General features: G+C 40.8%; 1 protein-coding gene across 7 annotated transcripts in view; it reads right to left on the reverse strand.

Moving 5' to 3' along the window:
• The window catches only part of trim2a (tripartite motif containing 2a), a 193061-nt gene that overhangs the window by 44915 nt on the left and 130745 nt on the right, over positions 1-17401 (reverse strand). For all 7 annotated transcript variants that reach the window (XM_028802681.2, XM_051928161.1, XM_028802680.2 and 4 more), the window contains exons 2-4: positions 15384-15562; positions 5078-5315; positions 3324-3475 (exon numbers count right to left, since the gene is read on the reverse strand). In XM_028802681.2, the coding sequence (XP_028658514.1) occupies positions 3324-3475; positions 5078-5315; positions 15384-15517 (524 nt within the window). In that variant the 5' untranslated portion in view covers positions 15518-15562. The remainder of the gene's footprint in view (positions 1-3323; positions 3476-5077; positions 5316-15383; positions 15563-17401) is intronic.

The raw sequence follows: 17401 nt of genomic DNA on the forward strand, positions 1-17401 counted from the left end.
CTCCAATGGCTGACCCCCAAAAGGTCATGTGACAAAACAACTTCCCCTTGGGGATTAACAAAGAATATCAAATAAAAAAAAAAAAATCGTGAGTGGTCTCCCCTTGACTTTCTCGTATACTCAGATATAGGGATGGATATTTGAGGAGTAAACCGAAAGAAAGTGATTATATTTTTATATTATGTACATTAACGAACCATCAACAACAAATCAAATTAATACCATATTGAATAATTATTATAAAAGTAAAGTTGAATAAATTGGACTATGCAGCTGCATGAATAAAAGGTAAAGTACCACTTCCGGTTAACAGAAATAGCTCAAAAGTTGATAGAAATCTACGTTTTGTACCTAATATTTGTATGCAAAATTTGGTTGACCTAAGTGAAAGCGTACTCAAGTTATTGTGTTTACATACACAAAGACACACACACAGTATTTCAAAACTGGTATTTTCGAACTCAGGAAGGTCTAAGATTAGACACGGCTATTGGCTAAATAATTGTTTTTAAAAACAATTTGGCTGACCTAAGTGAAATTGTACTCAAATTATCGTGTTTACATACACACAAACAGACACACATTTCCAAATATGGCATTTTCAGATTCAGTGAGGTCTAAAACGTCAAGATTCATCAAAATCTCAACATTGAATTTGTGGACGATTCCATTACTTCCCCTATACTTCGTATACGAGAAAGTCAGGGAGGTCTAAAATGTCGAGATTCATCAAAATCGACATTAAATTTTTAGAGGATTCCAATACTTCCCCTATGTTTCGTATACGAGAAAGTCAGGCAGGTCTAAAACGTCGAGATTCATCAAAATCTCGATGAATTTTTGGATGATTCCAATACTTTCCCGATACTTTGTATATGAGAAAGTCTGGGAAGTCTAAAACATGTAGATTCATCAAAATCTCAACATCAAATCTTTGGACGATTACAATACTTTCCCTATACTTCATATACGAGAAAGTAATGTGTATGCATATAAAATAATTAACTATAAACACAAACCCTCAAAAAATGATAAGCAGTAGAATTTCAATCAAGTCAAATGTGGGACAGTGTGGTTGTCGGACTCTATCAAGGCTGTGTCTCACCCCCGCTCCCATTTGTGGTCTTCATGGACAGGATAGCTTAGGCAGAACCGAGGATGTGTGGCTGTCCATTTGGGGAGGCTGGAGGGGGCATTGTTGCTTCATGCCAATGATCTTTCCCTCACGTTTGAGAGGCTGTGGTGTCTGCTGGTTTTCACATTAACCAATTTCTTACTTAGAACCCATTTAATTGCTTCAAAGTAAATATGTTTTTTAGGCTTAATTTTAGTTAAAGGATAACTTTCGTATTTTTCAAGTCCAAGTTATTTCTCCACAAACGTTGTATATATGCATTTGCCGCACATTCTGAGATGGTGTGCACTCTGGAGCAGGTTTTCTTCAAGGACTTCTATTTGGCCATTATTCATCATCCCCTGAAATCTGACCAGTTACTCTGTCCCTGCCATTGACAGGCACCCCCCATAGTTTCACCATAGGGGATTGCTATTAGGCAGGTGATAAGAAGTGCCCGGACTTAACCAGAAATAGTATGTGAAGTTCTGTGAAGAGAGTTCAATTTTTGTCTCATTAGACCAGAGAATCTTTGTTTCTAATGCTCTTCAAGTCCTTTAAACTGTTGCATGCCTTTTACTCAAAAGTGTCTTCAGTCTAGCTACACTATCATAAACACCCGATTGATGAAGTGATCCTGAGGTGGTTGTCCTTCTGGCAGGTTCTCAGCAGAGGAAGTTCTGTTGCAGTGACCATATGGATTTTGTTCACTTCCCTGACCAAGGCCCTTCCTGCCCGGTTTCTCACCAGACAACCAACTCTATGAAGAGTGCTGATTGTTGCAGACTTCTTCCATTTTACAATAATTGAGGCCACTGAGTGCTCCTAGAAACACTCAAAGCTTTAGAAATGGTTTGATCCTCTTACTCTGATATATGCCTCATAACAATTTGATCATGGAGGTCTACAAAGAGTCCCTTGGACTTCACAGCTTGGTTTTAGTCCTGACATGCCATGTGAATTATAGGACCTGCTATACACAGGTGTAGCAGCACTATTTAAAATATCCTACATTTCCCAGTGGTCTGGCAGTATAACGCTATTGGGTAGATTCAGAGCGTGTAGGGGCTGCTAGGAAGAAGACTGAGCAGGCAGGCTTTTTAAAAAGTATCCTAAATGACGCTGGGGGAATCGAGATTGCCTGTCTGTTTGTTACTACGCATCACACACACACACACACACACACACACAATTTGATTACAACTTGACCACCTGCAATTACAGTTTCTATCTGGATGTATGTGCTGTCCTGCACCTGCTTGTTCATGCAACTTCGTCTTGACTGGCTACATCTTTGTCTGGGAAATGCTCCTAATTATGCAACAACTGGAACCTGGTAGGACAAAACTTTATATTGCTTTCAGAAGGGCTGTTCACAAGGATTTCACTTTCATTGCCGCTGGGATTCGGAGGAAGGCTTTGGAGTATATATATTTTTTATAATATTGTTTGCTCTTTTTATTATTTGATTAATATATTAACCATTATTTATCTTATCACACTTATCTGTGTCTCTGTGTGTGAGTCCTGGATCAAGGCTGGGTGTGTTCCTGGGGTCCCCACAATAGACATTAAAGAAATAACCGTCCTCGGATGGTGTGAATCTTCATGTCCCCATGACCGCTATACAGGTACATGTGTGTCTTTCTAAATGACATCCAATCAATTCAATGTGCCAAAGGTCGATGCCAATCAAGTTCTCAACACATCTCAAGGAGAATTAAAGCAAACAGGACCACCTGAGCACAATTTGGAGTGCCGCAGCAAAGGGTCTGAATACTTCTAGGAATGAGAGATTTCTGAGAGAAACCTTTCTGGAAACATTTTTTCACACTGTCATTATGGCTTATTGAGTGTAGATGCATGGGCAAGAATCATAAAATGTACCCATTTAAAATTAAATCAAGTGAAAATATGTTGCATCGCAGGTCGTAACTTTTGACAAAAGCGCTGTCAGGTGGGTGAGAACCCTCTCAAATAATTCCTTACCGTGATTTCTAAATAAATCAACTGTAAAAGCTTTGAGGCTTCAGTGGAGCTGGGAAGGTTTCACGGAATGATAAAACAAAACTTGAGACAGATATGTGCTTTACAATTCAACATGCTTGACCTGTGCACTAGATATAAAAGAGCCGTGAACAATATTTGCATACATGTCACCCATCTTCACATACAGTAAATCCTTCAAACTCACAAAGATCTTAATTACCTTTTCTTGACTGCATCCAGTTGTTCCTGCAGGGCTGCCTTGTGCTGTTCAACAACGTCTTTCAGCGGGACGGTGGGATGCTCGGCATGCTCACCAGCTGTACACTCTTGGCACATGGCCGTCTCGCATGATGGGCAGTAAAAGTCCATCACCTGATTGAAATATTCCAGGCATGTTAGTCAGCAAAAGGTGCACTGTAAGAATGTGGAGCAACAAACAAATACACAATCTTTGGATATCAGCAAGGTATAATAGATGCCAGCTTTTAGAAAATTCTAGTACTGTGGGCATTACACATTATATAACAAAGCTGACTTGTAATTCTTTTATTACCACCTGTGACCACTAGTGGTTGCCATAGAGCACCAAACCCCAGATACAACCTCACGGGCACAAGTCCCAAATTCAAATAAAAGGTTTAATAAAATAAATACTTTCAAACAGCCCTATGCTAGCTGGGATAGGTTCCAGCAGACCCCCGCAGCCCTGTTCAGGACTAAGCGGGTTAGAAAATGACTGACTGTCCTTCAAACAGGCTTCTTGTCAAACACCATCACAATTTTCTTTCTCTTTTTCTTCTCCTGCACTCCTCCAATGGTGAGCTTTGTCCTCCTCCACCTGACTCCAAGTCATCTGGATGGGGCGGAGTGGCTCCTTTTATATATGACCCGGGAGTACATCTGGTGCCATATTATATATATATATATATATATATATATATATATATATATATATATATTAATTATATACAGTGGAACCTCGGTTTGCGAGTAACTTGGTTTACGAGTGTTTTGCAAGACGAGCAAAAATGTTTAATAAATTTTCACTTGATAAACGAGCGAGGTCTTGCAGTATGAGTAGTTTGTCTGCTGAGCGTCATGTGATCACAACTGAGCTGATGGTTCTTCTCTCTCTCTCTCACTGCGGGATTGTGGGCAATCGTCTCCTATTCTCCGTCTGAGTCGGCGTGCCTCACTCATATATTCAACGAGCGTATAGTGTTTACTACAGCATTAGCATTGTGACTGTGTGCGTGTGTGTGTGTGTGTGTGTGCTCGCGCGCAGTGTGTGTGTGCTGTGACGTGCGAGACCCCGTCTTGCACCCTAAAACACGAAGCTGAGTCTCAGTACTTTAGCAAAACAAGCATTATTTAGCTTGAAACAGCAACAGCGCCGTTATTTATACACAGACACAGCAGTCAGGCAGGGCCCTGCACATTTATAATGTTCCTTGTTCCTTGTATCACCCATTGACGGCAGGCGCTTATAGCATGTCCGCGATCTTTTCGGATTCACTTTTATGGAGAACTGCTACAGCGCTGGGTGACTGCGATTGCTTTGGGACGCTCTTCAGCATGCCATCCCGTTGGGTGCAATCCCACAAGAGTTTAGTAACTCACTCACACCGGCCATGATTCTTTTCAAAGGTAAAGTGCAAGTTCATTTGTTTTATGTATTTTTACTTTATCCATCCATCCATCCATTTTCTAACCCGCTGAATCCGAACACAGGGTCACGGGGGTCTGCTGGAGCCAATCCCAGCCAACACAGGGCACAAGGCAGGAAACAATTCTGGGCAGGGTGCCAACCCACCACAGGCACCTAAAAATCTCCACCAGGTTATGATTTATCAACTGAATAACAATAAATATTTTTTTAAAACAAATAAAATCCAATATTATCGTACTGTATGACCCAATTATTGCCTCCCAGACACTTCCCAACCTTCAAAGGCAAACGGCTACAAGACTTACGCTGCCTGCATGGTTGGGGCAGGATAGCGGCCTGCCCGTAGCAACAGCAGTGACAGTCTCCAAAATGGTGGACTCCTCGCTGCTGCTGTCTGGCGATCGCTGCAGCACATCCATTAGGTTGGTGATGAAGAAGTTGTTCTGCAAAGCGGAAACACCTTTCTCTGGAAGGATAGACGTCTGGCGGCACACTGGGCAGGATAAAGTCAAACTGTGGGCCGGAATGTAATTCTGTAAACACCTAAAAGAAACAAGACAAAAGTGGCTTTAAATTTCTAACCACAATTTTCTTCCTTTGCTCTGTAATAATGATGTATAATTCACTGAACAGTAACAGGTACAAATGTGGAGGAAACCTTAGTACAACGACAAGAAGGCAAAGGCAGTGCTGGAAGCTTTAAGAAGATAAGAGTAGGGGCAGCTGTCAGTCTTGAAATAAGTCTTTTTCACAGGAGGTCTTTATAAGTGACATAAGATGCTTAGTTCTCACAAGTCAAATGAAACTGACATCCTTTTACTAAATCAAAATGTCTTTTTTAACTTCTTTTTTGCCCTTTCTTCGAAATACACTTTTCACCTTTTCTGCTTTTCATGGGCAAAATTATGTGGACATCCCTCCAAATTATGGAGTTTGGGCTTTTCATTGTTAACAGGCGCACAAAATCAGCACATCGCCATGTAATCTCCACTGCCAAACACTGGGTTGTGCCAAAGAGTTCAGGGACTTTAAACGCTGGTTTGAGTCTTACTTAACAGGTTGAAAATTCTTTGTTAGTTGTGATAATTATATTTCGAACACGCATAATATTCTATATGGTGTTCAAGAAGTGTCTCTCCTGGGTCCACTGCTGTTTTCAATCTCCATGCTTCCATTAGGTCAGACTATCTCAAGGCATAACATGATCCACCACAGCTATGTGGATGACACACAGCTGTATTTATCAATAGAGCCTGATGACCTCGACTCTCTTGTCTCACTGACCCCAATGTCTTACTCTTGTTTCTGAGTGGATGAGTAGTAATTTTCTCAAAGTAAATAAGCAGAAAACAGAAATCTCTAAATGAATGTAATGAGAGTATTAGAAATAAACTTGATCCATTAGGCTTAAACATCAAGACAGAGGTAAAGAATTTAGGGGTAATTATTGACTCTGACCTGAATTTTAAATCATATATTAATCAGATTACTAGGACATCATTTTTTTACTTAAGAAATTAGATTCCTTATAACTTTGCAAGCTTTTGTTTTTAGTTGACTAGATTACTGTAACACACTCCTCTCAGGACCACTCAAGAAAGACATCAACCGATTGCAATGAGTGCAGAATGGAACTGCAAGAATCTTAACTAGGAAAAGAAAATCTGAGCACATTACCCCAGTCTTAGCGTCGTTACATTGGTTACATTTGCCTTTTAAAATTGACTTTAAAATACTGCTTATGGTTTACAAAGCCTTAAATCATCTCACTCGATCCTATATTTCAGAATGCCTTTCACCTTACACTCCAAATCGTAACCTTAGATCTTCAAATGAGTGTCTGCTTAGAATGTCAGGAGCTAAACTTAAAAGAAGTGGTGAGGCGGCCTTCTGCTGTTATGCACCTAAAATCTGCTTACCAAAAAAGTAGTTTACCAATAGAAATTCGCCAGGCTAATACGGGGGAGCACTTTAAAAGAAACTGCTAAAAACACATTGTAACATGGCTCTCTCATAGCTTCATTTTAGTGTAACCCTGATAATCTGGATATGCATTTAATTATTGTTTTTATCAATATGCATATGTAATCCGTACTAACCCCTACTTTCTCTGCTGTTCTTTTTCTGGTTTCCTATGGTGCCGATCTGCGCCCCCACCACCTGATCAGGGCACCATGTAGTCCTTACAAGTGCACAAGGCCAGCTCCATAACTACATGGAGGAACTTGAATGGCATACATACAGTCCTGATCTCAACCCTTTTGAACACCTTCATGCTAAAAGTAAAAATGTCAGGTTTGAATACACAATGGGAGGTCCAAGATTCGAAAGAACACCTTATGACCCTAAGGGTTTAATACAGTGTACCAAATACCCCCCCCAAAAAAAAAAATTAGATGGATTTAGTAATCACAGTGGACTCCTCACTATCACCTGGCAGACAGAGTTCAGAAGCCATTAATAAGGCAAACAATGTCAGGTTATATAGCGCCTTGATGTGTGGAGTACAAGTCACAGGAGGTTCTGCTCAAGCTTTATAACACACTGGTGAGGCCTCATCTGGAGTCCTGTGTGCAGTTTTGGTCTCCAGGCTATATAAAGGACATAACAGCACTAGAGAAGGTCCAGAGAAGAGCAACTCGGCTGATTCAGGGCTACAGGGGATGAGTGATGAGGAAAAATTAAAAGAGCTGAGCCTTTACAGTTTAAACACAAGGAGATTAAGAGGAGACCTGAGTGAAGTGTTTAAAATTATGAAGGGAATTAGTGCAGTGGATCAAGACGGTGACTTTAAAATGAGTTCAAAGAGAACACGGGGACACAGTTGGAAACTTGTGAAGGGGAAATTTCACACAAACATTAGGAAGTTTTTCTTTACACAAAGAACGATAGACACTTGGAATAACAAGTGACCAAGTAGTGTGGTAGACAGGAGGACTTGAACTTTCAACACTCAACTTGATGTCATTTTTAGAAGAATTAAATGGATAGAACTGGTGAGGTTTGTTGGGCTGAACGGCCTGATCTCGTCTAAACTGTTCTAATGTTCTAACTGGAATGCTGATTGTGAGCCAGCTCTTCTCATCCAACATTAGTACCTGACCTCACAGATGGTCTTTTGGATAAATGGGTAGAAAAGCACACAGAAACGCTCCAAAGTCTGGTGGAATGCTTCCCCAGAAGAGAAGAGCCTGTTATAACAGTAAAGGAGGTGGCAACTCCATATTAATGCCCATGGTTTTAAAATAGGATTTCCAAAAAGCATATATAGGTGTGATGGTCCGGTGTGCCACAAACATTTAGCACTGTAATGTATATTATTTAATATATAGAGCAATACTTTCTACATATACATTATAAACACATGTATTTATTTGCTTAATCTCCATTGTTAAGTTCTTTGTCTGCCAAAATATCAAAATATTTATTTTTTTATTGTTACCTTTATATGGCGGCTCTGAGGCTAAGGATTTGTGCTGGTATCTGGACAGTTGCCAGTTCAAATCCCCTTACTGCCACAAGGGATTCTACTCCAGCAGCCATACCAGCTGCACTTCAGAATAGGTCACCCAGTACTTGGATGGCAGACCATCTAGGAAAAGCTTGGGTTGCTGCTGGAAGAGGTGTTGGTGCGGCCGGCAGCGGGAGCTTACCCTGTGGTCTGAATGTGGATCCCAATGCCCCAGTGCAGTGATGTGGACACTGTACTGTAAAAATGGTGCCATTTGGATGCGACATAAAACTGAAGTGCTGACTCTCTCTGGTCAATTAAGTTCCTTCGGCATCCTTCATGAAGTATGGGCTGTATACCGATGTCCTGTCTTAGTCATTCTGGCCCCCTATTCATGCCAGGTTTCTATCTGTCTCTCTCTCACCACTTCACCACCTAATAGCTAATGTGGTAGTGTACTGGTACAAAAATAGCTGCCATCGCATCACCCACGTAGATGCTACACATTAGTGCTGGTCAAAGTGGCTCCCCACCCACTGAAGCTCTGTGAGTAGTGAGAAAAGCACTATATTAATGTAAAGAATTATTATTATTATTATTATTAAGCTAGGCCCTGTAAATTGCTGCAGTGCGCTGTACAATGACTGACCCTGTGCTCTGACCCCCCCAAAGGTCAAGTATAAAGACAATTCTCTTCAGAGATTAATCAAGTATATCAAATCAAAAAGAAAAATCTAGCCAGGGTTTGTTGAATTGCACTCTCTGATGGGCGTTATTGGAAGTGTTCGGGACGACGTGCCCTGGAACTCTAAGTTCACTACAGATATAACGGCAACACAGAATCTGTATAAAAATGAAAAGGATTATTTGCAGAAAGATGTTGTGTTTCATTATGAAACTCCAAACAGCACAAGGCATAAAGGAGTTGCCCAGCAATGCAATACAATTATCCGAAAACAAACCACAGATTCAAAAATCCAGTAAAGACATAAGCATAGCAAAAAATAGAAATCTCCGAGCCCTTAAAATGTTCAAAACCTGTGGGAGATCCTCCAGATTTATAGGGTGGAGGACAGTTCTTAGTTGTGATTGACAAGTTTGGGGGGGGTGAGAAACTACCCACAAAAGTATACAGGCAAGCTTGTATACACAGAGAAATCCAAAAACTGGGAAAGATGCACAAAATCCACACACAAAAAAACAAGCGTGACACAAAATGTGAATTTGAAACCCCAGCCTGGCTGAGACACGACCTTACCCATTTCTCTTTTCCTCATTTACACCACTTTAAATTAAATCATTTTAGTGAAAGTGCACATCTTCGGGATTCAGGAGAAAAAACTGGAGGACCCTTTAGAAAGCTTTACAGCAGGCACACGGAGGACATTCAGACAGCGGCCAGGCTGGAATCTGAAGGTAGGCCTCTGGGCCGGTGAGGTAGAAATGCTACACAATTGTCAGTGTCATTTATTTTTGTGGTAAACAATAGCACTTCTTAGTAACCTTATAATTTAGAGGACTAGAAGACATGGGCGGTTAACACCTCCCGTGCGGAATAAGTGACAGCGGCCAGACTGCATCCTCCTCTGCACCGCAAACCAAAGACAAACAGCAAGAATCAAGAGTCTCTTAGGAGGAGGGAAGCAAGGGTAATGTAGAAAGGCTGTTTCGTCCCGAAATTTAAAAATAATCTCTTTTCCTTACTATTCTTTCTTTCCTGAATTGATAGCGACTTTCCTGTTAATTCTGAATGAATGTTGAGTAGGGTATAAAATGAGAAGAGAAAAAAAAAAAAAAAAAAAAAAGATACCACCATTGATCAGACAGAAAGAAAAAACAAGACAGCTGCAAGGCCTCCTTCCCGAAAGCTCTGCTCCTGTCACTGTAAAAGCACGACAAAGCCAAGGGGACACTGTGTCTCATTCCGACAGCCCTCATCTGTTCCTTCCTTGGCAGCCCTTTTAACACATGTTAAAAATAGGGTATTAAACTATGTCGCATGTTGTCTGAATTTGGGTCACGCAGAGTCGTGAATCACAATTGTACTCAATGGGAAAAGGTTGTGCCTTGCATTGGGTTGTCGGGGGCAGCTTGAGCAAATATCACTGCTCCACTACGTGTCTGTGATTCATGCCAAGGGGGAATAAAACACCCCCCCACCAAACGACCACAACTAGGATGACAATCAGCATGATGATCAGTGGCAATTCTGAGTGTAGAAGACACAAAAAAAAGGGTTGTGAGAGAAAAAGGTTCAAGGGCTAAAGCTCTAAAAGACAGCACAGGGTGCAAGGCAGGAGCCTCTGGTCAGGGCCTACCTATGCTCACATTCATAAAGGGCCAATATGGCTTATGCAAAACCAGAAATGAAAGAAGGTGCACTTGGCATTTTTTTTTATAACTGCTATAATGTTGGGTCAGTAATAAAATTTGGACTCCAGTATCAATACCTCAGTACCGATGCCAAAATGGTTCAGAAGCAAACAGACAAGACCAAACCCCCCAATCTTACTCCAATCTCCATGGTGCACCGCATAATTTTGTACCTTCTTGGTGCTCTGCACTACGTAATGCTTCCCTCTTGATGGCTTTGAAGTCCCCCATGGCCGTGATGTCCCCCATGAAGTCCCAATTGCTTTGAAGTAGTACGTGCTTGGGGGGATTCCTCAATGAAGTTCCAATCGCATCAAAGCAAGAAATTCTTTGCTCTGAGGTAGCATGTGTTTTGGAAGGGGTCCCCTGTCAAGTCCCAATCACATTAAAACAGAGTTCCCCGTTAAGTTTTGACCACATCAAAGCATCGATCGCTTCCATCGTTCCATCGCTTTCAAGTAATATGTCGTTGGGTTGTTGGTCCTACGTGAAATCCTGATCATGAGGATGGGGTACGGATGTTTGTATGATGGGGTAGGTTATCCCCCAGAAAGTCACAATTGCGTCAAAGCAGGGTCTCCCAGGAAGTTCTGATTATGTTGTGTCAATAAATTCCTTCATGAGGTCCTGATCACTTTGAAGTATTATTTGTTTGGCGTGGTTTGGGTAACCCATGAAGTCCCAAAGCAAAGTGTGAAACACAGACTGGCTGTTGCCATGCTGGATCCATCACTTTGAAAGTTGGCATAAACACAGGTGTGTAATTTCTACCATATCCGCAAGACTAATGGCTGCTTCTGAACTCCATGGCTATAACTGAAGCATCTTACGTGAGCCTGATCTCCACTCTTAACCTTCCTGATAATAACATTAAAATCAGTTCTAAAGGATTTCTTAAAAAAACGTACATTTTTTTCATTGGAGAAACGAGTCTTATGTTTGTTGTGAAATGTATTATGTGCATTATGTACAGTATCCAAATGTCAATCATGTGACCCTTGAATTGAACCGTTCTTGCTTTTCTCTGGACTTTCTCTAGAGCTGCTATGTCTTTTTTTTTGTGTATCCTGGAGACCAAGACTGCACAGTCTACTCTGAGTGAGGTCTCAACAGTGCATAATAAAGGCTTTGAAATGTACTCTACATATCGTGCTCTTCCTCATACTTTTGCACATGGAAAGAAGACTGCAGATAGCGTGAAAAATATACAGTATGTGGTAATGGCCAGAAACTGAAATGGCATGATGTGAGCGAAAGTCTGAATGCAGTTCATACAATGGAAACACTGCTGTTAAAGAGGAGCAGAGGCGTCACGTTGAAATAAAGACAATCTTGTAAGGTTCAAAGAAAAAATTTGAAGAGAAGATTTTATACAATATATTAAAAAATACATTTTTTAAAGATTAATTATGCTCCAATTTGTGTGCAATGATTTGCGTTTATTTCTTTTTATGTAATTAGGCAAGTTCAAAATAAATAATATTCATAATTTGTTCAAAATTATTACCTGAATCAGCCTTGGACTCAAAATGTTATTGACATTTCTGGTTGGTTGGTTGGTAGATAGATACTTTATTAATCCCAATGGGAAATTCACATAGGAGACAGCCTTAAGGGCTCTGGTGATGGTAATTACCCTCCGGACCAGGGGTTGGCGCTGTGTGCTAATGTCTTCTCTTCTCCTATCTCTGAAGAACAGAAGATTCACATCCATTCCATCGCTGATGTCACTTCCGTTGTCTGTCCACCTGGACCTGCCTCTTCCTGCCACATGACCTCTTGACCAGGAAGTCAGCCATCTGGTCCCGGTTCACTTAAGAACCTGCAATGTGCGGTGTGCCCCCCCCCCCCCCATTATTCCCTCATTCACTATACAAGGTCACCAAGGTGGTGACCCAGGTGGTGACAGTTTCATCTTTTACATACCGTATTTATTTGCTTAACTGAAGGCTGGTGATATAAAAGAATTCAGTTGTCTTTATGAATAAAGACCATTAAGGAGCTAATTAAATAATAACTGTTAATCAAAGGCATTCATCTAAACAATAATCAGGAAGACATACCAGCTACAGCATCTGTTTCCATAAATCTATTACAATAAGATGCGCAATTTGTATTATATAATGGCACATGGCCATTAGATGCTTGGTCAAGGTGGCAAAATGCCAAGAGAAGAAGGCTTAGCAAATCATCATCTGCTTGGTAGGATGTATAGAGATTGGATAAAATCCAAAAATACTGCAGCCTGTCTCCATTACAGATTGTTCATAAAGTTAATCTAAACGGATTAAATATAATCTTTGTTGCATAACATCATGTGGCTTTTTTAAAAAAAGGAAAACTGAGAAATTACTGTAACAGTCAATTCAGCTCAATTGAGCTTTAGCGCCATTGTAAACAACACAGCACTGCCAAACAATACATTAATATTACAAATATGTACAGTTTATCCACCTTAATAAAAGGAGAAGTGTCTATGTGTCCGTCCAGTTACTAAGTCTCTGACATTCCAACTGACGGCACATCACAAACTTTTGTAGTAATAAAATGAATTGCTTTTGTCATTCCGACAGATGGCGCATCACAAACATTAAAGAACAGCCGCACATTCATATAATAAATAACTCAGAGTGAAAATAAACAATAATTAAAGAAGCAGGTTAGTGTTTCACACAAAAGGTCTATTCCAACCAAATAAAGGTGACAATAATGCTTACATTGTTTGGCTCAGGAACATAATAACATATGTACAAACACCAACGTGAGAACATACAAAGATGTAAATTAAAATATTACAAATAAATTCTCCAGGCGAAAAGCCCAATAAGCCAATGTCCATGTGTCTCAAGACTTCAATCAGAATCTCAGGAACTTAATGTGGTGTCCAGAAAGTGAAAAATGTCCATTTGGTAAAGAACTTTGAGCAATCTGTCTGACGCATTTCAAGAAATCAATCCTTCTTCAGAGCCAAGCCCAGCAGCTGGGGATAAAATGTATACAACCCCTCACGACGCTCCTGAGGTGGTCGGCGTTTCAGATCAATTTAATTTGCTTAATTACAAAACTAACCAATAGAGCTCAAAAGTGGAACCTTGTTACTTTTGATAATTACTCTTTTGGTAACATTTTTATTTATATCTTTGTATTTTCTCACATGGGCGGCACGGTGGCGCAGTGGTAGCGCTGCTGCCTCGCAGTTAGGAGACCCGGGTTCGCTTCCCGGGTCCACCCTGCGTGGAGTTTGCATGTTCTCCCCGTGTCTGCGTGGGTTTCCTCCAGGCGCTCCGGTTTCCTCCCACAGTCCAAAGACATGCAGGTTAGGTGCATTGGCGATTCTAAATTGGCCCTAGTGTGTGCTTGGTGTGTGTGTGTGTTTGTGTGTGTGTCCTGCGGTGGGTTGGCACCCTGCCCGGGATTGGTTCCCTGCCTTGTGCCCTGTGTTGGCTGGGATTGGCTCCAGCAGACCCCCGTGACCCTGTGTTCGGATTCAGCGGGTTGGAAAATGGATGGATGGATTTTCTCACATTGCTGTTTTATACACACGCACATATATATGTTATTATATTCCTGAACTAATCAATATCAGTATTTTTATCATTATTTGACTGAAACAGACTTCTTTATGAAACAATAACCTGCTCCTTTAATTATTGTTATTAGCATTACAAACATTAAACACTGCTTTTAGGAATCCTATACCAAATGAACTATAACAGAAACATATGCACTGCATTTGTTATTCCAACAGATGGCGTACCACAAACATTAACACTGCTTTTACAAATTCTATACCAAATGGCATATAACAGAGACATATGCTTTGCACATGTCATTCCAACAGATGACGTACCACAAACATTAACACTGCTTTTACAAATTCTAAACCAAATGGCAAAAAACAGAGACATATGCATTGCATCTGTCATTCCAACAGATGGAGCACCACAAACATTAACACTGCTTTTACAAATTCTATACCAATTGGCAAAAAACAGAGACATATGCATTGCACTTGTCATTCCAACAGATGGCGCACCACAAATTTTGACATTGCTTTTATGGCTCCTGTACCAAATGGACTATAACAGAAACAAAAGCACTGCATTGGTCATTCCAACAGATGGCACATCACAAACATTTGTAGTAATTCATTTTATTGCTACTGTACAAATGTTTATGAGGTGCCATCTGTTGGAATGACAAATGCAATACAATTTAACACTACACCAAACACTACACGCTTTCAACTTGAACTTTAACAGGTTAAAGTACTTAAAAAGTAGCCTGATGATTCATGCTGGCATTGATGAAATGCCTTGTCTTGTATGTTGTGTGCTTTCAATCAACATGGTAAATATACAAGTCTAATTAAAAACAAATTAGTCCGAGTCAGTGGTACCAGAAATTGAGGAGTCGAAGTCGAAGGATTTGTGTAACAATTTCACAGCCCTGACAATAAGCCTACACAATTTAATTTTGTTAATAAAAATGATCAGGTAACACCTGTGGTGTATAGTTTAATTATAAACAGTAAATTACCAAAGTTAACAGTTTAATATAGAACGTAAGGCTTCTATGCATCTGGTCATGTAAGAGCTTAGTATAAAATGTTTAAGGGATAAAAAAAAAAAAAAAAATCAGTACTGTTATCAGCTGATCCAGTAACATGAAACTGGTGATCAGGATCACCCCAAAAAAAAAACCCTGATGGGGGCATCCCAAAATAGAAAGACTGGAAGCTAGCAAGTGTGTGTCTGTTTTGTACACACAGAAAGTGGGACTCTTACCTCTCACAAAAGGTGTGCAAGCAAGGGAGGACTTTGGGATTCTTGTAGCGATCCAGGCATATGCTGCAAATCAGGAACTGCTTGTCAATCTGACGCACCACGGGACTGGGGATACTGGAGCCTTCACTGGCCATCCTAAAACTCTGACATAAGGGTCACAGTTTCTTCCACCCTGCACGCTGGGAAAGAGAGAGAAAGACAGAAGGTGAGGGAGCGCTCACTGCAAATAAAGCAACACACACATCACAGAAATGGTCCTGTGATGGACCTTTAACTTTAGATTTCAGGGAATAAAAAAAAGAAACAGGTATAAAACATACACATTTTATATATATATGTCTACAGCATTCAGAGTTTGGTAGCTCTAATTTTAAGGCTAAAACCAGTCTGGCAGTCAGAGCTTAAAAAGGAGGATGAAGCAAAGACGCAATTCAAATAGGAAGTCAAACATAAACTCAGCTGTCGCGGTGACCCAACACAACACAACCAGCTTGTTTCATCACCTGAAATGCCACCATACCACAGAATAAGAAGAGTGCAAGGCCAAAAAAATAAAATAAACCAACAAGCGTGCCAATGACCAAAGTGATTTCCCAAAGCACTCGCTAAGGCCACTCCATACGTGTTCTGTCGGCATATAAACCTTGGAGCAAAAACTGAGAGATGCATGTAAAAAAACGCCAAGTACCCAGCTGCAGCAAGGACAGTTTTCAGCCTCTGGACAGATCCGCGCACCTCAGACACCATGAAGTCCACGAAGAGAAGCTCATTACGCAATTCATTCATTCTGGAAGGACTGAAAACTTTGGCCTGTTTATGACAAAGTTGTCCTCCCATAAACTTTCAGTCAACATTACTATTCTCGACACAAAAATCCACTTCATCTATTTTTGCTTTGCGGCCTCCACCACCATAACCTATTGTCTACGGTGTGGGGTTGGGGGCGAAAGCTTTCGATTCGCAGAAAATTTCGATTTTCAGTTTCCAATGAATCCCAACGTTTTAGTGTCCCCCGATACCGCAAACATCTCAATGTCTGTGTGTCACAGTTTCCTGAGGATGGTCTAGAGCAGGGTTGGGTAATGTTGGTCCTGGAGGGCCGCAGTGGCTACAGGTTTTCATTCCAACCCAATTGCTTAATTAGAAACCAATCCTTGTCAATCTCAGACCTTATTTAATTTTATGGCTTGTTGCTCTGCAATGTAAGTTCTTATATTACAAATGATTTGAAGCCTAAAAAGGGTAATTTTCAGTCTGTCACATTTTCTATTAAGTGTTATATTAAATCAAACAGTGTATGATGAACACACAGATGTAAATGGAAACAAGCTAGATGGAGAACTGTTGGCTGCTTTGTCATTTACATCTTATTGCTAATAAGGAGCCATTAAAACAGTGAATGCAGCTGTTTAAGATTGAAATAAGCAATTAAGATAATATCATAAACCAGCATGAGAGTCAATGCTAAGAGAATGGTCAAAACTGGGAGAACAACAGGACGCGACGCCAAGGGAAACATGCCGTCATTTGTTTGTCTGTGCCACAGTACACTTGCAGCTCTGAGCCACGTTGACTTTTCATTAGTCAACCTCAGTGGAACCTTGGTTCACACAGAGGCAGCGCCAGAGAGAGACAGAGGCACATACAGGCAGCGCGAGAGAGACAGAGGGCACACAAACACACACACACACACACACACACACACACACACACACACACACACACACACACACAGAGGCAACGCCACAGAGAGACAGAGGCACACACAGGCAGCGCAAGAGAGAGCCGCGCAATCCTTTAAAACTGAAGTTAAAACACAATGAAGGAAGCAGTCTTTAAAAACCAATAAGCCCTGTGCCTCTTTTTCATTAGCGTCTCACCTGCTTCAGGCCCTGCAACAGTCGAGACGCTCTCTCTGCAGCTGACCTTCTCTGTGCCTGACTCCACTACTGTCAGTCGCCTGATTAAAAATGGCCTTTTGAAGGGGAGCTATGGACCCGCTATACCACAGGAACACA

Source organism: Erpetoichthys calabaricus, chromosome 5 (assembly GCF_900747795.2).
Source record: "Erpetoichthys calabaricus chromosome 5, fErpCal1.3, whole genome shotgun sequence".
NCBI lineage: Eukaryota > Metazoa > Chordata > Cladistia > Polypteriformes > Polypteridae > Erpetoichthys > Erpetoichthys calabaricus.